Source organism: Hypanus sabinus, chromosome 5 (assembly GCF_030144855.1).
Source record: "Hypanus sabinus isolate sHypSab1 chromosome 5, sHypSab1.hap1, whole genome shotgun sequence".
In the NCBI taxonomy this organism is placed as follows: domain Eukaryota; kingdom Metazoa; phylum Chordata; class Chondrichthyes; order Myliobatiformes; family Dasyatidae; genus Hypanus; species Hypanus sabinus.
In genome coordinates this window covers 27,704,865-27,728,614 of record NC_082710.1, presented here as the reverse complement: position 1 = coordinate 27,728,614, position 23,750 = coordinate 27,704,865, and the positions used below count along the sequence as shown (strand labels likewise).

General features: G+C 39.2%; 1 protein-coding gene across 2 annotated transcripts in view; it reads right to left on the bottom strand.

The window, feature by feature from the left end:
* hsd17b4 (hydroxysteroid (17-beta) dehydrogenase 4) overlaps window positions 1–23,750 on the bottom strand; it is a 109,275-nt gene that overhangs the window by 40,389 nt on the left and 45,136 nt on the right. For both annotated transcript variants that reach the window (XM_059969636.1, XM_059969635.1), the window contains exons 11-17: window positions 16,299–16,427; window positions 14,075–14,175; window positions 12,726–12,959; window positions 7,003–7,054; window positions 4,758–4,829; window positions 2,988–3,091; window positions 497–562 (exon numbers count right to left, since the gene is read on the bottom strand). In XM_059969636.1, the coding sequence (XP_059825619.1) occupies window positions 497–562; window positions 2,988–3,091; window positions 4,758–4,829; window positions 7,003–7,054; window positions 12,726–12,959; window positions 14,075–14,175; window positions 16,299–16,427 (758 nt within the window). The remainder of the gene's footprint in view (window positions 1–496; window positions 563–2,987; window positions 3,092–4,757; window positions 4,830–7,002; window positions 7,055–12,725; window positions 12,960–14,074; window positions 14,176–16,298; window positions 16,428–23,750) is intronic.

Below are 23,750 nucleotides of genomic sequence, written 5' to 3'. Positions count from 1 at the left end.
ATGGCTGTTCTACATGCAGTCAGTATTGTACCATAGGAATACTTTAGGTTTAAAATAACATTTTAAGCACATATACAAGTGGGATGAAAGACAATGAGTTATTCAATATATAATGCAAAAGGACTGAATTTCCTTTCATCCATTTAATTGAGGCAACCCTGTGTTCTTTTTATTTTCTAAGTTATATCTAACTTATAGGAAAACAACATGTTGGTCCGTATTTTACTCCCATCAATGGCACACATCTCACAACATAACATTTAGCAGAATTCTTAATATTGAAAACTGAATGCACTACTCCATATTTATACAGTTTCCAACAATCTTCTGCTCCTATAATATGGCAGATCTATAATAAGTATATTACAAAAAAAAGAATTGAAAGCATATTGGCTATTGTTATTAAAACAATGAAGCATTTTAAATTCATCCTCATTACAATGGATTTTCTACTGAAATAAAGCTTATAAAACTGGCATAAGCAAGAAAGATATACCTGGTTTATACTAGTCGTATCACTGACCACAGCATCAGGCGGTCTATTGGGAGGCTGCACAATAACCTGGACAAAACAAAGACTTATTTTATTAATGTTTTCAAAAAATATACAGTTCAACTGCAAAACCAATGAATAATTGACTCACACAATATGTACTGGGTGAATTGCATCAGGTGGCACAATGTTGCAGCAATTCAGCAGCCTCATGGCTCCAGCAATCTGCCTTCTATGCTGTCTATATAGAGTTTATACATTCTCGCTGTGTGCTCATGTTTCTTCCCACATCCAAGGATATATTGACTGACAGGTTAATAGGCTGCTGTAAACTACAGTGTACGTGGCGGCATGTAAGAGAGAACTGCTTGCATGGAACTAAGTAGGGAAATGTAACCAATGGAAAAGGTAAAGCTATATTTAATTTGCCTTCTTAACACCTTATATATTTTTCTCACTACTTTCAGGGATCAGTTGAATGCATTCCAAATGCCTTTCATTTTCCTCCAAATGGTTTAGCTTCTGATACTTATCATTTACTTCCTCACCATGGTTACTCTACCAAAACACAAAACTTCACACTTCTTCAGAATTAATTTAGGTGTCCATTGAATGACACAACAGGTGTTTTCCTGCAGCTGGGAAATTATTCCTTGCTGTCAGTTTTATTTGTTGTTGGCATCCGTCTGTGTTGAGGTCAGTGGATGATGATCATCATCATCACAAACCTAGGTGGAAGATACTGAGATCTCCCTCTCAGCCTCACCAGTGTAGACCAAAGGAAAACTTATGAAGCAATATGTTTGGCACCAGCTCGGCTGCAGAAGCTGCTGGAATGAAGTTCAATAATGTCCAGCCGCCTTAGGGGTGCCACTCCGGATTTACTGTTTGGATTTACCCCCACCCCCCCGTAGACTTCGTCTCTCCCAAGGCTGCCCACAAGGCACAATTTATATCCAGGAACCATGATTCCTATGAAAAAGATGGAGAAATCCCAACTTTTCAATTGATGATATATCGGAGGAGGTGACAGAAATAGGGACTGACTAAGCCCCTGGAGAATTCAGGCAATTAACACAGATGATCATGCACAAAAGTGATGTATGAACAGGAGTGGGTGTAACTAAGTACAGTGGATTTCGGTTACTGATTAATTTCGGGCCATTGATTAATCAGGGCAGCTACTTATTTGGGGCAATTCTTAAAGAACAAAAATCAAATCAAGAAAATAGCTGGAATTCCCTTTGTTTATTTGGGACAATATGCCACTTAACTGGGGCAGAATATCGTTGCTGAACATATTCTAACTAGCACCAGTCATGTGCATGCCAGGTTAGAGTAGCTGGCAGTTCTCATACCCTGGTCAGATAGGGACATGCCTATCCTAGCATGTATAGTCATTTCCAGTGGACCGAGCAGAGATCCAAAGATTCTGCAACACCACATGGACAGCAAATGACACCACAAGGCACAGAAGAAGTCACGGTCATCCACTACAACCAGGGAAGACCACAGTTGTGATGTCCGCTTGTACCACTGGACCCAGACTTCTGAGGTCGATAGTGTGGAACTGCCCCAGTGGCTTTTCTGCTTTATAAATTGTCTTCCACAGATATCCTGTCACCGACAGATAGACGGACAACAACCAGTAGTACTGATAATGTTCTAATTTGATCTGTATTTCATTTAAGTACAAAATTTGTTACTCAATTAAATGGTGGTTTGCCTTTTATTAATACATTTTTAACTAATTCGATGCAACTTCGGCTAATTGGAGCAGCCGCTTAATTGGACCAAAATGTACTATCTTATGTGTCCTAATTAGCTGGAATCTACTGCATTTTCAGAGTTTTGAACGGTAAACAAGATACAAGATGACAGAAAGCCTGGAGAGAATAATCAAATCTGTGAGGTAACAAAAGCACAGATAAGATTACCAGCAAATGAGCCAGTGTCAGAGACAGGTAATATAACAAAGTGAAATATAGCAACCTTGATAATGATATATATATCAGATTGGAATTACAGAGGTCAAAAAGATCCTAGTAATGCAGAAGCTCTGGTTCAGTCTGTGACAATGGCCATATATTTATGTCAGGATCGGGCCAAAGATGTCAGTTCTGGAGATAACTGCAGCTCATCTAAGTCAAAATGAGGAAGGCAAAACTCAACAAAAAGCAGATTACAGGTTTGACCAAGTATGTATTCCCAGCACTTGTGACTGCAGTGATTTTAACTCATGACGATAAAATGTTACTGCTAAAATTTAAGAAGTCAAAGATTTTGGTTTATAACCAGTTCAAGAATCTACAGGTTTACAAATTTTACTATAAAATATTCCATGCTTGGTAAGACCAGTTTTTAATTGAATCACATATCCATTGTGCTTGGGTTGGAAGTACATGCTTTGTACTCATATATACAATATTATGATTGAATTGTTTGAAATTAACATGACAGAAGAGATTTTTAAAAATTATTCAAACATACTTACCTTAACTTTATCAGACGTCTTTTTTCCACCAAAGCCTCCAGCTCCAACAACAAATACAGAGAACTGGTTATAACAGATCAAGTCTCCTTCATTGTAAGTATGAACTGAAAGTAAATAGCATTACTGTCAGTTTTCTATATATTCAGTCCACTGGAAGCTTCAGTAATTGAACTGAGAATAAAAAAACTCACAAATTTAATGGCTGATCTAGGCACACAAAGGTTAATATTTGTTTAATTGGCAAAGCATTTTATAAACTCATATCCTTCGACTTTAGAATGTACAAAATCAAAAACCTGCAGCCTGCTGGTCTAATCCCATTTCTTCTTTTCAACTGCAGGATACTACAGATATTTTCTATACAAATGCTTTACAAACAAGGTGACAGTATCTCAAAATTGGCTATTGGTCTACCATTTCTCACTTCACATTTTCCTTTGCAGGTGCAAAAAGAAAGCTAGATCTCAAAAGCTGATAAAGTGGAATAATAGTGAAACCCAGCAGTCAAAGAGCTATGGGAGAGCTAATGGTGGTGATTGTGGTTGAGGAGCCTGGAGATTGATTCCAAGAGACTGGCATAAGTCATCTACCTGGAGATCAAGATGTCTTGTATCTGGAGAGTGAAAGAAGGGAAAGGGCTATTGGAACAAGGAAAATTCAGGGCTGCGGCCAGCAAGATGGCCGAGATGGCCCGTTTCCATGCTGTAATTGCTACACGGTTATAAGACTGTAGTAGCAGGGGCAGAGAGCCTAAAGGTTGAAGAAAATAACAGGGCTTGCAGCAGCTGGGTCCCATACCAGAGAAACAAATTAACACTCATTTGTCTTATGGTCTATGCCCTGGGAGTGATCAATGATCAACTCAATGTGAACCAATGTCCTAAGCAATGATTGAAAGGGGAAATGATAACATTTGATGTAGAAAGTGTGAATCTCACAAGGAAGTGCTCAATGAATTTCCAGAGTGATGCAAATTGACCAAAATATGATTGCTATTCCATCTTGCCCAATGGAAAAGACTATTTCAGTACAAAGATAAGCACTGAAAATAAGCAGCCTTTAATGTGTAACTTTCTGGGCAAATATCCCATTTTATTATTGGTAATACTATATTTTCCTTAAGATTGTCATAGCTGTGGTAGACGGGGTAGTGGGGATAAGCTCTCACTACCGATTAAAAGCTCCCGATAGTGTGTGTCTCACAGAACCTCTGACAACCAAGTCCAGCTCTTGGCCTTTATATGTGACTTAGCTACAAGCCCAGCAGAACTGTTTTTATCTACAGGAGAAGCAAAGGCAGGCTACTGATGCCTTAAAACCAGCTGATTTGGGCAGATGAGGCTTCTCAGCTATGGTTGATAGCTTACTTAGGAGAAGGAAAACTCAGGTCTCAAACCTGCACTGCCTCGCAGCTATACCCACTCACGGGGAACGCTTCGGGAGTAACACCCCAAAAAAAAACTCCAGCTGCTTGGAGGGGCAGCCTGCTGCATAGGCAACAGCTTGCTCTCTATATCATATGACCCTGGCTTGCATATCATCTGAATGTAGACATCTAGGATGCAATAGCCAAGATTGATCTGACCCAACGGAATGGCCTATATTTTTGCATTTTGACAATAATTAAAAACATAGCAAACAATCTTAAAGAAAATGAAAAGATAATTACCAAAGGCAAACAAAAAGTGTAAAACTGGTTTGAGTAGTTAATACATACAATGAGAATCACAAAATGAAAATATTAATGATATTAATATTAATGAAACTTGCCATCTAGAATTATAACAGCACCGGATCCTTTATCAAGAATATCTGCAATGGCACCCTCTGATTTCAGTGTCCCTATCAATTACAACAAACATAGTTAGCCTTTAAAAAAAACTTCTTTCCTCTAAAATATTTCGGCTCCTTAAGAAAACATCTTCACTTTCCAACAGATCAATAGTCAGAGCTTCAATAAGCACCAATGTGAATTACATAACTTTCAATCCATACATTTCTAAATACTGGGAAAAAATACACAAGTGCCCAAGAGGTACAAAGAAAATGTTTGACCGAAAACAATAAAGAATTTTGGAGTGCAGTGGGAGTAAGATGTGCACTGTGTTCCAATGGAAGAAATTGAGTTTCAAGCAAGTATCATGAACTTAGTTTTCAGGGACAATGAGAAGCCAGGAGAGCTTAGTGAGGAGGTTGGTGTTTGTAAAGGCGAAGTGTTCTGAACAGGCTGGAGATTATGGATTATGCAAGCAGCAAAGCTTGCATTTAAGTAAGATTGGATGACTGCAAGTATCAGATATTCAACCATGGAGAAACATCTGTGAAAAATGAGTGTGAAAGGACAATTTTCATTACACAAGAGACTGCAGATACTGGAATCTGGAGCACCAAACAAAATGCAACTTGAGCAGGAATTTTGGAGGGAAGGTGGTTGGGTGAATGAATTGTCAACATTTTAGGTCAAAACCCTGCATGTGGGCTAAGTGTGAAGATGGAATATAGCCTGCATAAAACCAAAAGTGCAACAAGAGGGCAAGAGGGAGGATGTTAAAAAGAGGCCAATCTGTGAGTGGTGGAGCAAATAGAATTGAAGGCAAGAAACAATCCGCTGGTGGAACTCAGAAGTATATGGCTGTGTCCATGTGTATGTGTGGTAGAACTGCCAATATATCTAATCTAAAGATTACACATTGATGAGAAAAAATTCAGTTCTTTGTGTTTAGCCTAAAGCTCTGCTAAGAAATTTGGAAAATGTTTTGGTCAATTAGTAGCTTTAATTGATAGATTGTTAACTAAAGGTATGAAGTAGAAACTAAGCCATAATGTACAAGCATGAACTCAGATCATAAATTATACATACACTGCATAAAAGGCACTGCAATATGATCATATGATTCAATTGCTTAATTCTTTGCTTGAAAAGCATGTCCACTGAGAACCTAAATTGTTCAGCACTGAGAAAGAGGTTGGATGTGATCAGGTTTTCCAATTTCACTGTAGTGTTTAAGAATCATTCACGAAGTGCAAGATTCCCATCAAATGATGAGTGGCAGCTTCTCTACCATGAAAGGCAACAATTTTGCATTTTTCTTGGTTCTAAGAAACAAATTAATAGATTTATAAAATCAGTTCTCTAGTTGCAAGGCAAGTACCATGACCACTATAATACTCAGATGATCACTGCCAAATACTTTGTGTTACTTGTTGCAATTGATCTTCTTAGCCATAGCATTTAACTGTAATCTCAAATTAAACAAGATTTTATTTGGTCTTTTCAAGGTAATTTATGTTTCCTTTCTTCTTTAAGAATTTCACACTGTATTCAAGGAAATCAGGCTGGAAAAACTAACTTTATACAATGTCAGAACAAAGATCATTCAGCTTACTGTGCATATCATTAATGGTTATAAGGAATATTTATAAGACATTTAAGACACAAGATATAGGAGCAGTATTAACTTTTGACACCCTTACTGATTTGATCTCTACATCCATCTGTGACAATTCACAACCATCTCGCTAAAGTAATTTCTCATCTCTGCTCTATAGGGGTGCCTGCCTATTCTGAGGTTGTACCCTCTGGTCCTAGACTCTTCCACAATTCGAAACATTCTCTCTATTTCTACTCTATCCGGGCCTTACAATGTTTGAGAGGTTTCACTGAGCTGCCTCCTCATTCTTCTACTTTACTTTCCAAGTATATCGTCAACTTAGTTCAAGTTCAATTTAGTTTTGACAGTCACTATCTTCATGTAATGACTGCAGATCGTTAACATTTGTTAAGTAATTCATCTATTATTTAGTACCTCACTGAATAGTTTGAATCAGTTCCCTCTGGTTACTGGACCTCCTGATAGAGCGAACAGCTTCTCCTCATCTACCTTCATCAAAGCTATTGTATTGATATTAGTTTTTCACTGAAAAGTACTATATTGGGATCATTTCAATCAGGAACAGCACTGCAGTAGTTCAATGGAGTAGATTTCTTGTGTGATTTCCTAAAAATTGCTGTTACCTGAAGTTGGCAGAGGCTTGTATAGCTCCAGATATTGTTCCCCATGTAACACCTATAATAAATCAAGAGAATCCAACACACATTTGTAAATCCCTTGAAAAACAAGAATTTAAGACTTAAACAGGCTTTTAAATTATAGCACAATCAAGGGATCAGGACATAGTTCATGACAAATGCAAACCATTAAAGCACAAAAAGTCACCAGCAAAAGTGATCTGTTAGTTAACAAGTTGAAGTAATATTAGGTCAGATGAAAGAACTCAAAAAAAAAGCAGCAAGCAAGGCAACTGGAAGTTTCAGAAGCCAGTAAAGGGCCATTGAAATTTTAATATTGAAAGGGACAGGTACAACACAAAAACAGACAGTAATAAATTCTACAGGCAAGTAAAAAGGAGAACATTAGAGAAAAGTAAAGTGACTTATTTATAGACCCATAATGAAGATATTGTTTTGAGGGTAAAGGAAATGGCAAAGAAATTAAACAAATATTCTAACTGCCTGCAGAAAAGACGTTAAAAAACACTTAGAAATAGTGTGTTAGAAATAGTGTATAGTGTGTTGAGGAGCTAAAGAGAAACATTACAATATAATATTGGAGAAATTAATGGATCTGAAAGCAAATAAATCCTCAGGGCTGATGAACTCTAACTCAAGGTGTGGAGAGAGTTCGCTATGCAGACAGCAGAAGCAGAGATTGGAAACTAGCAAATATGATCCCATACCTTAAGAAGGGGGAGGAAGGTAAAACATGGATAAACAGACACTAGTTAGCCTAAGTAGAAAAAGTTAAGAAGGAATTAAGAAAACAAGAAATAGCATAGTATCAACTAACCATGTAACATGTTACTTAATAGCCTCTGGTAGTCACTGGTTTGTCGAGCAGCATCGACTGTGGCTATTGAGGTCGATCCTGGAACTGTAGGCTCTGCCACAGTTGCTGCATGTGTAGGGCATCGTGGAATTGTTGTCCGCTGTGCTCTCCGCTCCTCAAATAGACTTAGGATCACTCTTTCACCTTGCTGTAGGTGTTGCTGAAGAGTACCTCGCCGTTTGTTGCAGTCATCTGCCGTATCCTCCTAGCGCTCTGAGTTGATTCTTAAGGCTTTCATGTCATGCTTGCAGAGGTCCTTGAAGCAAAGCTGGGGTCTACCAATGTTCCTCTTGCCTGGTGCTAGTTCTCCGTAGAGGATGTCCTTTGGCAGTCTACCATCCTTCATACAATGGATGTGGCCCAGTCTGTGTTGTCTTAAAAGCATGAACATTGTGGGAAGTCTGGTGCGGGAGAGGACCTCAAAGTTTAGGACTTCGTCTCTCCAGGTGATGCCGAGGATGTGGCGAAGGCTGCGCAGGTGAAAACTATTGCATTTCCTCTCCTGTTTGGAGTAGATGGTCCAAGTCTCACTAGAACACTACAATACTACAGATCAGTACAGGCCCTTTAGCCTTCAATGTTGTGCCGACCCATAAATTAATTACTAAACCCACACTACCCTGTAACCCTCTATTTTTCTTTCATTCATGTGCCTGTGCAAGAAGCTCTTAAATACCCCTAATGTTTTAGTCTCCACCACCATCCTTGGCAAGTCCAGGCACCCACAACCCTCTGTGTAAAAAAATACTTACCTCTGATGTCTGCCCTAAGCTTCCCTCCTTAATTTTGTACATATGCCCTCTGGTGTTTGCTATTCGTGCCTTGGGAAACAGGTACTGGCTATCCACCCTATCTATGCCTCTCATAATCTTGTAGACCTCTATCAAGTCCCCTCTCATCCTTCTACTCTCCAAAGATAAAAGTCCCAGCACTGCTAACCTTGCATCATAAGACTTGTTTTCCAAACCAGGCAGCATCCTGGTAAATCTCCTCTGCACCCTCTCCATAGCTTCCACATCCTTCTTATTATAATGAGGTGAACAGAACTGAATACAATACTCTTAAGTGTGGTCTCACCAGAGATTTGTAGAGTTGCAATATGACCTCTCTACTCTTGAAACCAATCCCCCTATTAATGAGCCTAGCATCTCATAGGCCTTCTTAGCTATCCTATCAACCTGTGCAGTGACCTTGAGGGATGTATGGATTTGAACCACACTCTTAAGTAACCGACCATTAACCCTGTACTCCACCTTCTGGTTTGTCCTTCCAAAATGCATCAGCTCATACTTATCCGAACTGAACTCCATCTGTCACTTTTCTGCCCAACCCTGCATCCTGTCTGTATCCTCTTGTAACACTTCAACAACCTACAACTCCATCCACAACTCCTCCAATCTTCGTGTCATCCATAAACTTACTCACCCATCCTTCCGCCTCTTCATCCAGGTCATTTATAAAGATCACAAAAAGCAGAGATCCCAGGACAGAATCTTGCGGCACTCCACTAGTCACCGCCCTCCAGGCAGAATACTTTCCTTCCACTTCTACCCTCTGCTTTCTTCCTGTAAGCCAATTTTTTATCCAAGCATCAAGGTTCCACTGATCCCATGCCTCATGACTTTCTGGATAAGTCTCTCATGGGGGACCTTGTCAAATACCTTGCTAAAATCCACGTAGACCACATCTACTGCCTTACCCTCAATTTCTTTTGTTACCTCTTCAAAAAAAACTCACTACCATACAGAAGGGTGCTGATTATGCATGCACTGTACACAGCAGTCTTGGTCTTTGTAGTGAGTTTCGGATTCTCCCAGAACCGCGAGGAGAGTCAAGCAAGGATCAACGTTGCTTTGCCAATAAGCCTGTTGATTTCAGCATCAAGGGAGAGAGTGTCACTAATGGTCGACCCCAAGTATGTGAACTCGTAGACCACTTCTAGATCATAATTGTCAATGATAATAGCTGGTGTCTCCACTACATTCTGGGCAAGGACATTTGTTTTCTTTAGGCTAATGGTAAGCCCGAAGTCCTTGCATGTCATAAAAGAACAGTTTACTCAAATTTGAATAATTTGTTATTAAGTTCTGAAAACTACAATGTGCTCAAATGAAAGAAATATGTTGTTTGTCAAGTTACATTGAGCCTTATTGTAATAGTGCAGAAAGCCACAGACTTGTGCAGTAGTTCAACTTTCTGGAATATTTCTCCTGTCCGCTCATATTAAGCCGAAGCCTATTGAAAATGAACAGTACACCACATCCTTCAACGCTGTTAGCTACTACCACTATCTTCCTTTCTGGCCATTGCTAATCCCACCTTCTGACCTATAACCCCAAGTCAACATTGCACTTACCAAGTGCAACAACCGTTTACAAAATCATGCTGCATGACTACATTACAGGACAATCAAGATGTACCCTAAACGGAAATATTTCAAACATCAAAAAATGTTAACCACATTCTATAAGCCATCTATCTGAAAATAACAATTCCTACATGAAACAAAAACCCTAAGATGCAATGGACAAGGCCTAAGGCAGCCAGGTTGAACTAGACATGATTATAAAGAATAACTGTAGTTCAGTCAGATGAATTGGGTGAGTGGGATGGAGAAGGGCCGGTTCAATTTTTCAGAAAATGGATCCCTCTTTCAAAGGACAATCACCACCTTGTCTCAAGTGAAAGTTTTATAATCAGTTAAAAGTTTTCACCATGATGTGGTCACCATTCATCTCCCCACTGTCCAACCACACTCCCACAAAAATATTCCTTCTTACTTCCACAGAATGAAAATGCTACCTAGACAAAAACCTACAAGTTTGAGGCTGAGCTAAGCTGTTGACAGAGGATAGCTTCTTCGAGCTGATGTGCAAAACAGTTTAATTTCTTATCCTTAATGTCTCTTTTTTTCCTTATCAGGGTGACTGCAATTCTGTCAGAGTCCATGATCTACAGTTGTGGTTCTTCACGACGGATAAGTCTGCCAACCGACCATTTTTGATAGCTCCAGGAGTGGCCAGGTAGACGTGCGCCTTGGAGATACAGCTCTGCAGCCTTGTGGACAAACAGATTCCATGCTGATGCACTGTCTGAGACATTGCAGGAAAACACAACATCACAACAGAGGATGCAGCTGTCTGAGGCCTCTGTTCGCGAGTGATTGCTCTCTCTCTCTCGATGACAGAGAAGAGCTTGCTGCCGATTCTCAAGACAAAGAAACTCGGTATAAAAGTGACGTGCTGTTTTGTTGGTCTCCTCTCTCGCTGTGGAAAAGGACCTCTCTGTCCCTTGCCAGTGAGAGAGACAGCCAGTGGCATGTTGAATTGTCAGGTGAACAACAGATTTTGGTCCACAGACCACAGAATATGGTCTCACTTTGGGGGCTTGGCTATCACTTGCTTGGTGGCTGGTGGGTGCTGATGCTTTCTGTTGAATTAAGTGGGGGAGGGTTGATGCTTTGCTGCTGCTTGTGTGTGGGAGGGGGAGAGGGGCTTCGGGTTCTAACTTTTTTTGTCATTCATTCTTGGGTTCTCTTTTGTTTTCATGGATGTCTTCGAAGAGTAAGAATTTCAGCTTGTATTTATATGCATTCTCTGATATTAAATGGAAACTGAAGTTTGTACATTTGTTAAAGAATGTTAAACTTACTGGAATTGAGAGTCAATCTGTAGCTCTGGAGCTACAGATTGGATAAGTCAGTGTTTAAAAGAATCATTCACTCCATGTTACGTAACTGGGCTTTACTGTATGAATCTGATGGCTAAAGATCAGCTAAATTTATATACATTAATTTCTGGCTCCAAGCATTAAAGGATCTCCTACACAAAGTGTTGGTCAGACAAAACCATATGAAACATCTAGTGCAAAAATCATTACTGCAAACTTTAAGAAATACACTTAAGCTTAAACAATAAAACAAATATAAATTGTCAAAAAAGTTAGCAAATTTATATTAACTTTTACATTCAAGATTTCTAAGTGTCTAACAAGTCTTTTGTGAATCTTCTTTCTTATAATATTTAATATCACATTCTTTAAGTACATCATGTTTTGCACAAGGTATCACTGGTTATCCCATTAGCAACTGCAAATCATCTCAATTTGAAAAACAGGTATGGTCACAGCTTTCAGCTATTCCAGAATCAGTGGAATAATCAATTAGTAAAAGGAGAAAATTGCTTCCCAATACTTAGATCCGACATCTAATGGGTTCCTAATGCAAAAAAGTTATTTCCTTCAAAATAACAATTTATGAATATACTCATTATTATACATGTCAGGATGCATATTTGTAGATGGATGAACTGTTAACTGAACAAACTGACCAATTCAGGTAAAGCATTACAATCTCCATTTCAGCCTCAGGCTATGTTATTAATGGAGTTCTATATCCTGCAGCCCCATAAAGGCACAAGCATATGGAATTGTACTTCAGTATTAATGTCAAACCTTAACAGCAATAGGAAATAACAGAAAATTATGTGGTGGAAGAAAGCTGGATAACTAGCAGTATTTCCAAAATGACTTTAGGTACTGAGGTTGTTAGCAGTAAAACATAAATTTCATTTTGTTCCTTTCACACGAAAAGAACAATGCACCTAGAAACATTCGATAACCAATACATAACTAAAGTTTTACATATGTTATCATTAAAATATGCTTGATCTTGACAGCATCAAAAACACAAACTAGTTTGGCTAAGTTATATTAACACGGAGTCTTAATATCATGAAGTCTTAAATCCCACAATTATCACGGATGACAAGATCCTACAACAAACTAACTGTAGGAAATTTACACATGAACAACAAAAATGTGAAAGATTATTCAAAATCAGCACCAGACTTGCCTTTGAGAAGTTGATATTCAGTCCAGGAAGTGATCCAAGACCATCAATAAGGGAATCTTGGGCAGGAATTACTCCAAAAGTAGGCAAACAAGAGAACCCTTCATTTCTTTCATAAAGAAATTTCAAGTGATCTGGATCCTTTGTGGTCATGCCAACACCAAGGGCATAGAGAATAGGCTGAAGATTGTTGTAGGTATATGTATTCAAAGGCGTTTTTTTCCCAATAGCTTCAATCTGCATTAAAAAGATGTTCAGATTGATTAAATCTGCAGTTTTCAAACCAATTCCTTACAAAGATTGAGGGGTGAATAAAACACCTATAATTTTTGAAGCACACATGTATCACACTACTAATGGGTTCTTAGATCAGATTATGGCCCTTCAAACTACTGACTAGGGCAACAGACTACAAACATTTAAATACTAATGTCTTCAAACGCAGAAAGCAGTTCTAGACGCCAATGAAATACAAAGAAAGAGATAACACCAAGCTTCTGGTCAGTGGTAGATGCCATAGTACTTATGTGATTGGCCATGTTAAATGGCAAGTCAATGGTGACCACCCTAGGGGATCGAGGGCATAAGATTTGACAGTGGTTACTAACTATCAAGGAGAAGAGATATTATTCACGACTTGATGTTCCATCTGCATTCATACATAGACTGATTCATATCTGAGGACCTGAGCAACCAAGATTGACTTCATGCTAGAGAATTTACAGAATTACATAGCTGGCTGAAAGGAAGCTTTCCAACTTTGGGAAAAGCAGCACCCACAAGAGTTTCAAATAATGAAATATCATGGGTATGGAGACCATCCTGTACTCAAACAAGGACAAGAAACAGAAATATTAAGGTGTTTAAGTACTTGGAACTGAGAACAATGTTTGAAATAAATGCAAATGAAAAGGGAGATGCAATTAATGAGTTTAATTCCTTAACAAGTTAAATCTAAATGAGTAGAACAAAGAAATTTAGGTAACCTATAAGGCAGAGATTCATGATATATCTGATACATCTGAAGAGTCCATTATAGATTTGAAATACTTTCGAGCCACTATCTATACTGATTTACTTTAGGACACGAGTAATAGGATAATTTAGCTCTTCCTTGATACCTTGGTAACAGAAGTAGCGTACATTAAGATAAAGCACCATCTAAACTTCTTTTTCCAATGAGCTAACTATTTCAAGAAAATCCACTTGGATTATTTGGCATTCTGTAGCAAAACCCTTAAAGACAAATTTAAGAACAAAATTGCATAGATCATATTCTAGACAAGTATTTGATATAGAAGGACTGTCTTTGTGATAATTATTTTGGCAACATATTTATACATGGCACTTACTGGATTGATGCCTGACGTGCTAGTCTGCACTGGGCTACTGGTCAGATTTGTGGAGATATCTTCTTCAGTGTAAACCCTGCTCATTAGGTCCTGAAGTGCATCTGCAACAAAATATAAGAGCATAACCTGGAACTCATACTTCACATGTTTTTTCTTAACCATGTATAAAGCTTGTGAGCCACATTTGGCTAGGCAGTTTTAAAAAATAATAATATATACAGATCTGCTTTAGTGAGTAGCAAAATAAAGTAACATTATTCAAAGGTTTCAAAGTACATTTAACATCAGAGCATCAGATACAACCTGAAATTTATCCACTTCATAAAAGTCCACAAAATAAAAAAACCCAAAAGAATGATAGAAACATCGAAGCTCCGCAGACCCCCTCCCTTTACACAAGCAACAAACCCCCTCCACTCCCACCCACACCAGCAGAAGAACCAAACCCTCAGCCCTCAGTTACACACGGTGGGAGGGGATGGATGTCACTTAATTAACATCTTAACATAGACGCAAGAAAGTAGAATTGTCTGTGAGGTAATCCTGAGCATAGAATAAGCAGATTAACTATGTTCAAATACGCACAGGCGTCAAGTGCCAGAAAGGATAGCAGAACCAATTCAATGTTAACTTTGAAACAAGATTTAGATACATCTTAAAAAAAACTATAATCATGAAATCTCCTAATTCCTTGCTTCCCCGAGGTTAGTAAACAAAATTTAGCAGTAGCCATATAAAGTTATTACTTCATGACTAACATTTGGAGACTTTCACAGAGCATCATAAAAAAAGGTAAAGAAATTCAGGACAGGATTATGGAACTTAAAACTTAGGCAGCTGAAGGCACAGTCAGACAATTAAAACTGAGGACAAAGAACCAAGAATTGGAATAGCACAGTGCTATTGGATGGTTTAAAGGCTAGATTGCACAGAAGATAAGAGGCGCAGCAAAGCTATGGTGGGATTCAACATGTATACATACATAGGCTGGGCTTAGGAGGGATAATGGTGCCAAATGGCGACTCCTTTGCTTCCATCTTCGAAAACAGCTCTACTTCCACCATTAATATCTTAATTTTTCCCTTTCAGGGTTCTTTTAAAGACCCTGATGTGGAGTTACACGCAGACTTCGGTTCTTTGCGGGAGCGGGACCCATTCTCGGGGTTCCACAACTGGCCATTACTCGACCTGCCAAGAGTTTGGCCTGTGAGTCTCAATCGTGTCAGAAGCCTAAGATCTCACGGCTCTGGAGACAGGTAGATTGAGGGTCAGTGTCATGGCAGGAGACTTGTATGTTGTCAGGGAGGCCGGAAAATCTTTCGCTGTGGGCCCGAGGACCCGAGGTCTCTGTGAGCTTCAGATACAGAGCTGAAAAAAAGCGATGAAACAGACTTCTAACATCATTATCCAGCGGGTTATTATTATGTCTCCCGCTTGCTGTGAAAATGGGGAAAACCTCCCTTTCCCTTACCAGGGAGAGAGGGAGAACCTGTGTCTTGTCAAATGTCAGATCAAATGCGAAGCCTTTGGGGTAACTTTGGTCTCTGTCTTTGCTACCGCTTAGCACATGCTTGGGTTTGGTGATGCTATCAATGCGCTTTTTTTTGGTGGTGGGGGTGGGGGGGGAATTGCTGTTTGCTGCACCTTATGCGCAGGAGGGGGGACTTTGAGGTTCTCACGTTTAACTGTTGCTCATTCTTTGGGGAACTTCTGTTTTTGTGGATGTTTGTGAAGAAAAAGCATTTTGTATACATTTCTCTGGCATTAAGTTTGACCTTTGAACGTACAAAAGTGAGAACAGTTAAAAATCAAAACAATACAGGTCAATAAACAGGAATGATAGGTTAATCAGATGCTGCAGGCTGGTATTTGGGGATAGTGTTTTAATTTGAAGAAACATTGTCTATAGAGTTATGCAAAGGTCATATTTCAAGAAGCCAATACATGAATAATAGGTGTAATGACCTCCCTCTATGCAATTCTGTAAATGTTTCATGTTACATTGCAAAATTGTGTCAAAAATCACCAAATGCCTCATTTCAACTCCATTATTGGTTACAACAATATTAAGCATCACTTTTACTGTTGATAGTATCAATGCACAGTGTTATTTATTTTAATCAGCTCATTAAATGTGGCCCATTTCAGAGCTCTACCCCTAGCAGATACTTGGCTCTTGCATTTTCACAAACTCTTAATATTTTTTTTAATTTTCAAGAATTACCTTTAGTACTTTTGGGGCTGAATGCATTATCAAAGTTACAGATGTGTTCCCAGTTGTCACGCACTGCTTCAGGGGTCATTTGTTGATTCTTCTGTGTTACTTTAACACCTTGAGTTCGCTCCCAACGCACTTAAAAGAAAACAATTAAAAAGGTTGCTAAATTAAACCAGACACAATATAAATTGTTTCTAAGATTCTGACTGCCTTTGTAGGAGAAAAGTTTAAACTTTTATATAATTTGTTCAAAACTAAGAGAGATTTGTTTCATTTCTAAATATTTCTCAAAAGTTTGAACACAATTATGCAACTTAAAACAAATGGCTCAAAATAGAGAAATACTAATTTTAATTTCTAAGCAAATGGTGTGTTATGAGGATTCAAATAACACTTGTATTATATATGGCACATCTCATATTTAAAATGCTTTTACCAAACCAAATTAGATTCTAGATTAAAGGCACTTGGCACATGTCAATATCTTCATAATTTTTTACTGGTCATAATACTGACAAACTAGCTTTTGTCTCCCATCTCAGGTAATAGCACTTACCTTAAAATCGGTACACTAGAGCCTCAACCTCATCACAGAGTTCCAGCACAGAACCTGACTGAACCTTTTATATTTCCATATAGTACAGAAGGAAATTTGCATCTTGATATTAAACCAAGGATCTGCTGATTCTAACAGACAATCGGCTGTTGACATCTTGGTAAAATAAGTTTCCTCAGAAATAACATGGCTGTTTATCTTATATAAAATACAGACTGGAATCATTTGTTTACATTACAGTAACTACTATTCAAAAATAATTCCCTGGATGAAAAATTATTTGAAATGTTAACAAAACATGATGGCTTAGATTCTGAAAAGAGCTTCCTAATCACCGCTACTTGCAGCATCTGCAACCATGTTCGAATTTCCAAATATGTGTGCAAACATGCTGGTCACCCTACACCAGGCATGGGCAAGCTACGGCCCGCGGGCCATATGTGGCCTGTTAAGCTTTTTAATCCAGCCCGCAGAACTTGATGAAATTATATTAATAAACCTTGTTAACGTTTTTTCCCCCGCAATTCTGGTGTTTTCCCAATAGATGACGCACTCTATACACATTGACCTTTGTTGAGGTGCAGCGTAATACTCCACATTTGCGCTTTACTCTTTGTTCGGCTCGACCTATTTGTGTGAACAGGCGTTCAGCGTCATGAACATCAACAAAGCCAGCCACAGATCCAAGTTAACTGACCAACATCTCAGATCCATCCTGAGAATCGCCACAACAAAACTAAATCCAGACTTTGATGCGTTGACTAAAAAGGGAGACCAACAACACTGTTCCCACTGAAATTAAAAATAAGTTTCTTCGTTGTGTTATGTTAAAAAATGCATTTGAAAATATTTTTTCAATAAGCCTTACATGTTACATGTCATTTCTGTTAAGTGATGGACATGAGTAGTGTGCAGGTGCACGTACGTTCTCAAAATAAAAAATGCGCTCCAGAACAAATAACGCGCTCCACATACTGGCGCGCTTTCACTGTTCTGTCTTTGTGCTGGTCGTTGTTCAGTTCTGGCACAGGGGACAATTGAATAAGAAGGAGCAGGACAAGTAGACCTGCATCTCCTACCATTTTTGAATTAAGGACAGTCAGGAGGAGAGTGATGATGATAATATCTTGAAGGATAACAGAATTTTCAGTGCTTTAAAATAATAACTGTTACTATTTAAAAAAGCTGTATTTTATTCATTTAATTTTCAGTGTTTTAAAAGTCATTTCAATAAATAGCTAAATACCATGGGACTTCAAAGACAGATATTTTGTTGTAATGCATTTGTTCATTTTCAATTGAAATTAAAGCACATGTTTTCTACATATCCCATGATATTTTATTTTCTCTTATGAGGTGCATTACCAAAACATTCCGTCCATCTGCTCCTGGTCCGGCCCCCCTGCCAAATTTTAGAACCCTTTGTGGCCCACACGTCAAAAAGTTTGCCCACCCCCGCCCTACACCACCCTTTGCAAATTAAAGAACAATACCGGGAACCTTGTAGAGTGCAACAGCACAGCTTCAAAATTACAGCAATTCCCAATCACATCCATGGGGGGAAATCAATCCAAAAATTTGCATTTGTTGCAATTATGTAACTAGCTGCAAGGACCTTTCCTTTAAAGTACAGGAATACAAGGAAAGATCAAGAATGTGAAACCAAATGTTTTTTAATTAACAAGCAGCTGAACATGGGCTGAATGGCCTCCTTCTGTGCCCCGTGATTTATAACCCAAGAGTCAAATTCTAATTTCATAAGGACAATTCAAAAATCATAGGACAAAAGCATAGCATTAAAGAAAAATTTGCATAGCATTAAAGAAAAAGAAGTATGACAGGGCTAAGATGAGTGGGAATACAGATGATTGGGGAAGTTTTAAGGAACAGCAGATCTTAACTAAAAAAGCAATACGGAGAGAAAAAATCAGGTATGAGCTCAGTCTAGCCAGGAATATAAAAGGGGATAGCAAAAGCTTTTTTAGCTATGTGAAGAGAAAGAAGATAGTTAAGAACAATGTTGGCCCCTTGAAGAATGAATTGGGAGAAATTGTTATGGGAAACAGGGAAATGGCAACAGAATTTAATGCGTACTTTAGATCTGTCTTCACCAGGGAGGACACAAGCAATCTCCCAGATGTATGGATGGGCCAGGGTCATAAGATATCAGAGGAATTGAGACAGATTTACATTAGGAAAGAAACTGTGATGAGTAGACTGGTAGGACTGAAGGCTAATAAATCCCCGGGTCCAGATGGTCTGCATCCGAGGGTTCTAAAAGAGGTGGCTCAGGAAATTGCGGATGCATTGGTAAGCATTTTCCAATGTTCATTAGATTCAGGATCAGTTCCTGAAGATTGGAGAGTGGCTAATGTTATCCCACTTTTCAAGAAGGGAGGGAAGGAGAAAACAGAGAACTATCGCCCTGTTAGCCTAACGTCAGTCGTGGGGAAGATGCTTGAATCCATTATTAAGGACGAAATAGTGGCACATCTTGATGGCAGTAATAGAATTAGGCCGAGCCAGCATGGATTTACCAAGGGCAAATCATGCTTGACTAATCTGCTGGAGTTTTTTGAGGGTGTAACAGGGATGTTAGACGAGGGTAAGCCAGTGGATGTTGTGTACCTAGATTTTCAGAAGGCATTCGATAAGGTGCCACATAGGAGATTAGTGAGTAAAATCAGAGCTCATGGCATTGGGGGCAGGGTTTCAACATGGATAGAAAACTGGTTGGCAGATAGAAAGCAAAGGGTAGCAGTGAATGGGTGTTTCTCGGACTGGCTGGAGGTGACTAGTGGGGTACCACAGGGCTCTGTATTGGGACCACAGCTCTTTACGATTTATGAGGGCACTGAAAACTATATCAGCAAGTTTGCTGACGATACTAAACTGGGTGGCAGTGTGACATGCGAAGAGGACGTTAGGAGAATACAGGGAGACTTGGATAGGCTGGGTGAGTGGGCAGATACTTGGCAGATGTCATTCAATGTGAATAAATGTGAAGTTATCCACTTTGGAAGCAGGAACAAGAGGGCAGAGTATTGTCTGAACGGTGTAGAGTTAGGTAAGGGAGAAATGCAAAGAGACCTAGGAGTCCTAGTTCATCAGTCAATGAAGGTGAATGAGCAAGTGCAACAGGGAGTGAAGAGGGCAAATGGAATGTTGGCCTTTATTACAAAGGGAATTGAGTACAAGAGCAAGGATGTCCTTTTGCATTTGTACAGGGCCCTGGTGAGACCACACCTGGAATATTGTGTACAGTTTTGGTCTCCAGGTTTGAGGAAGGACATTCTGGCAATTGAGGAAGTGCAGCGTAGATTCACTAGGTTGATTCCTGGGATGGCAGGGCTGTCTTACGCAGAAAGATTGGAGAGATTGGGCTTGTACACACTGGAATTGAGGAGATTGAGAGGGGATCTGATTGAAACGTTTAAGATAATTAAAGGATTTGATAGGATTGAGGCAGGAAATATGTTCCAGATGTTGGGAGAGTCCAGTACCAGAGGGCATGGATTGAGAATAAGAGGTTAGTTATTTAAAACAGAGTTGAGGAAGAACTTCTTCTCCCAGAGAGTTGTGGAGGTGTGGAATGCACTGCCTCGGAAGACGGTGGAGGCCAATTCTCTGGATGCTTTCAAGAAGGAGCTAGATAGATATCTGATGGATAGGGGAATCAAGGGATATGAGGACAAGGCAGGGACTGGGTATTGATAGTGAATGATCAGCCATGATCTCAGAATGGCGGTGCAGACTCGAGGGGCCGAATGGTCTACTTCTACACCTATTGTCTATTGTCTAAAAACATTTAAGCAGAATTTCAAAGTAATAGCAACTAAATGCATGTGGTTGCTATCACAAATAAAGTGGCTGGGTTTGTAAGCAGTAAAAATGAAAAGAAAAGTCACAAAGTAACAGTATACAAGAACCAGGACAAAAGTCTGACCAAAACTTAAAAGATCAAGAACAAATGAAAAGTCAAATCCTCAAAATTATAGGATCACAGGTCCACAGGAGAAAGATTAGGCCATTCACTCCTCAAGTCTACAGTATTTCCTCATTCAAAATCAGCATTTTAGTGTCAGTAACCTGCCTTGGCTTCTTCATCCTTCACAGCTTTTTAGAAATAACTGAAAAACTTACTAAGCTGGAAACTACTGCTTTGTGAGTGAGCACAGCATACCTTATCAGCCTTCATAGGCAGAAATTCACCCAATACCTCTCGTGAATAAGTAATCACCAATTTATTGCATCTCACTAAGTTTCTTTCCAAGTACTCCTTCAATTTCATTCAAAATTAAAAACCTGATCACCAAGGTCTTTCAATATTTGATTGTGGTAATCATGGAGGGCAGTTGCTTATTTGGCCGAGGTGGCATAATATTGAAAAAACGCTCCGAGTCTTTCAGGACCTTACAGCAGGCTGCAATCATAACAATCTACTCAGCAAAGGCCAATAGAAGAAGTGAGGTATAAGTGAAGCAGCCTTTGTTGGAGAGAACAGTATTAGAGTGCTTCAAGAGGCTTTAGGGACAACAAATGGAGGCTCAAAGTAAATTTCTAGTAAGTATCATTTTTCGTCTCTATCAATTAGTAATTGTGTGGAGAGAATCGATCCAGGGTTAGACGCAAGTCATTTGTGTGAAATGCGGGAATTCTGGGAGATCTCCAGTCTTTCTGATAACTACATCTGTATGAAGTGCATTGAGCTGCAGTTCTTTACAGATCTGGAGTGCAGCTCAAAGACCTTCAGCTCATAATGGAGAACAGGAAGGTGACAGAGAGGAGCTACAGGGAGGTAGTCACCCAAAGTAACTGTCAGGAGAGGGAAAGGGAATAGGAAGCTCGTGCTGAGTAGCTCTATTGGGGAAAGGGGGGGGCACGACCTACCAGGGGAAGCAGCTGTAACAGGTTATCTGAAGCCAGTAGAATGATTTGAAGTGTAACATAGGGGCAAAATCTAAAAAGGGTGTTATACATGAATGCACACAGTATATGAAATAAGATTGATGATCTTGTAGTGCAGTTACAGATTGGAGGGTATGATGTTGGGGCATCACTGAACTGGGACTGAGAGATGATCATAGTTGGTAACTTAACATCCAAGGATACACATTGTATCAAAAGCAGATAGGCAGAGTGTCTCTGATGGTAAAAAAGATCAAATCAAATCCTAAGCAAGAGGTAACATAGGGTCAGAAAATGTAGAATCCTTGTGGGTAGAGCTAACAAACTGCAAGAGTAAAATACACTTATGGGAGTTATATAGAGGCTTTCATACAAATAGCCAGGTTGTGGAATACAAATTACAATGGGAGATAGAAAAAACATGTAAAAAGGGCAATGTTACAGTAGTCATTCGGGTTTTCAATATTCAAGTAGATTGGGAAAATTGGGTTGATGCTCGATTTCAAAAGAGGGAATTTGTAGAAGGCCCATTAAGTTTGAGCCCAGTTCAGAAAAGGCAATTCTACATTTACAATGGTGATTACAAAGGCATGAGAGAGGAGCTGGCCAAAGTTGATTGGAAGGGAATACTACCGGGGATAATAGCAGACAGCAATAGCTGGGGTTTCTGGGAGCAATTCAGAATGTCCAAGATAGATATACACTAAAGAGGAAAAAGTACCTCCAAAGGAGAATGATGCAACCATGGCTGACAAGGGAAATCAAAGAGTATAAAAGCAAAAGAGAGGGCATATAATTTAGCAGATATTAGTGGGATGTTAGAGCATTGGAAAGCTTTTAAAAACCAAAGAAGGTAACTCGAAAGCCATAAGGAAATATGAAGGTAAGTTAGAAAATAATATCAAAGAATATACCAAAGGCATCACTGTGTGCAGTCGAGGTGTTTCAAATGATTGTAGTAAAAAATACACTTTTATGTGGAAGGTCAAACTGCTGATGAATCAGTATCTACACTGTAAAATCAAACGAACACTCCAAGCAACTCTGCAAAAATGTTATTGGAAAGCAGGAGGTTGGTACTGAGAATTGGAAGAGCACACCATCTGCAGCTTTATGGGAAAATGGCAAAGAAAAAGTCAATGTTGAAAAAAAAACTACATGAAATCTCAGCTACAGTTTGATAGAAGGCATGTGGGACACGCTGAGGTTAGCTGGAAAAGGTTCTATAGTCTGATGAAACTAAAATTGAGCTTTTTGGCCATCAGACTAAATGCTATGTCTGGTTGAAAGTAGAGAGCAAAATAAATGCAGCAAAATACAGAAAAGACTGATGTAGTCTGCACGAGAGCTGCAACTTGGGAGAAGATTTGCTTTCCAGTGAGACAATGACCCAAGCACAAAGCCAAATAATGGCTTAAAACAACAAAGTTAATGTCCTGGATTGGTCAAGTCAGAGTCCAGACCGCAATCCAATTGAGAATTTGTGGCTGGACTTGAAAAGGGCTGTTCACTCACGATCCCCATGCAATCTGACAGAGCTTGAGCAGTTCTGTAAAGAAGAATGGGGACAAAAGTGCCGTGTCCAGATGTGCAAAGCTGAGAGAGACCTATCCAGAAAGACGCAAGGTTGTAGTTGCTGCCAAAGGTGCATCTACTAAATACTGACTTGAAGGGGGCCAATACTTATGCAATCAATTATTTTGTGTTTGTTATATTTGTAATTAATTTAGATCACTGTTTTCACTTTGACACAAGAGTCTTTTTCTGTTGATCAGTGTTAAAAAGTTTTTTCATGACTTATTGTTTTACAACATAGAATCGCAGTGGATTACATACCTAAACTCCACACACCCACCCACACACACACACACACCCACCCACCCACCCACACCACACCACACCACACACCCACACCCTGGATTGGTGAATATGCATTATGAGAATAGGTTGAGTGAACTCAGCCTTTTCTCCTTGGAGCGACAGAGGATGAGAGG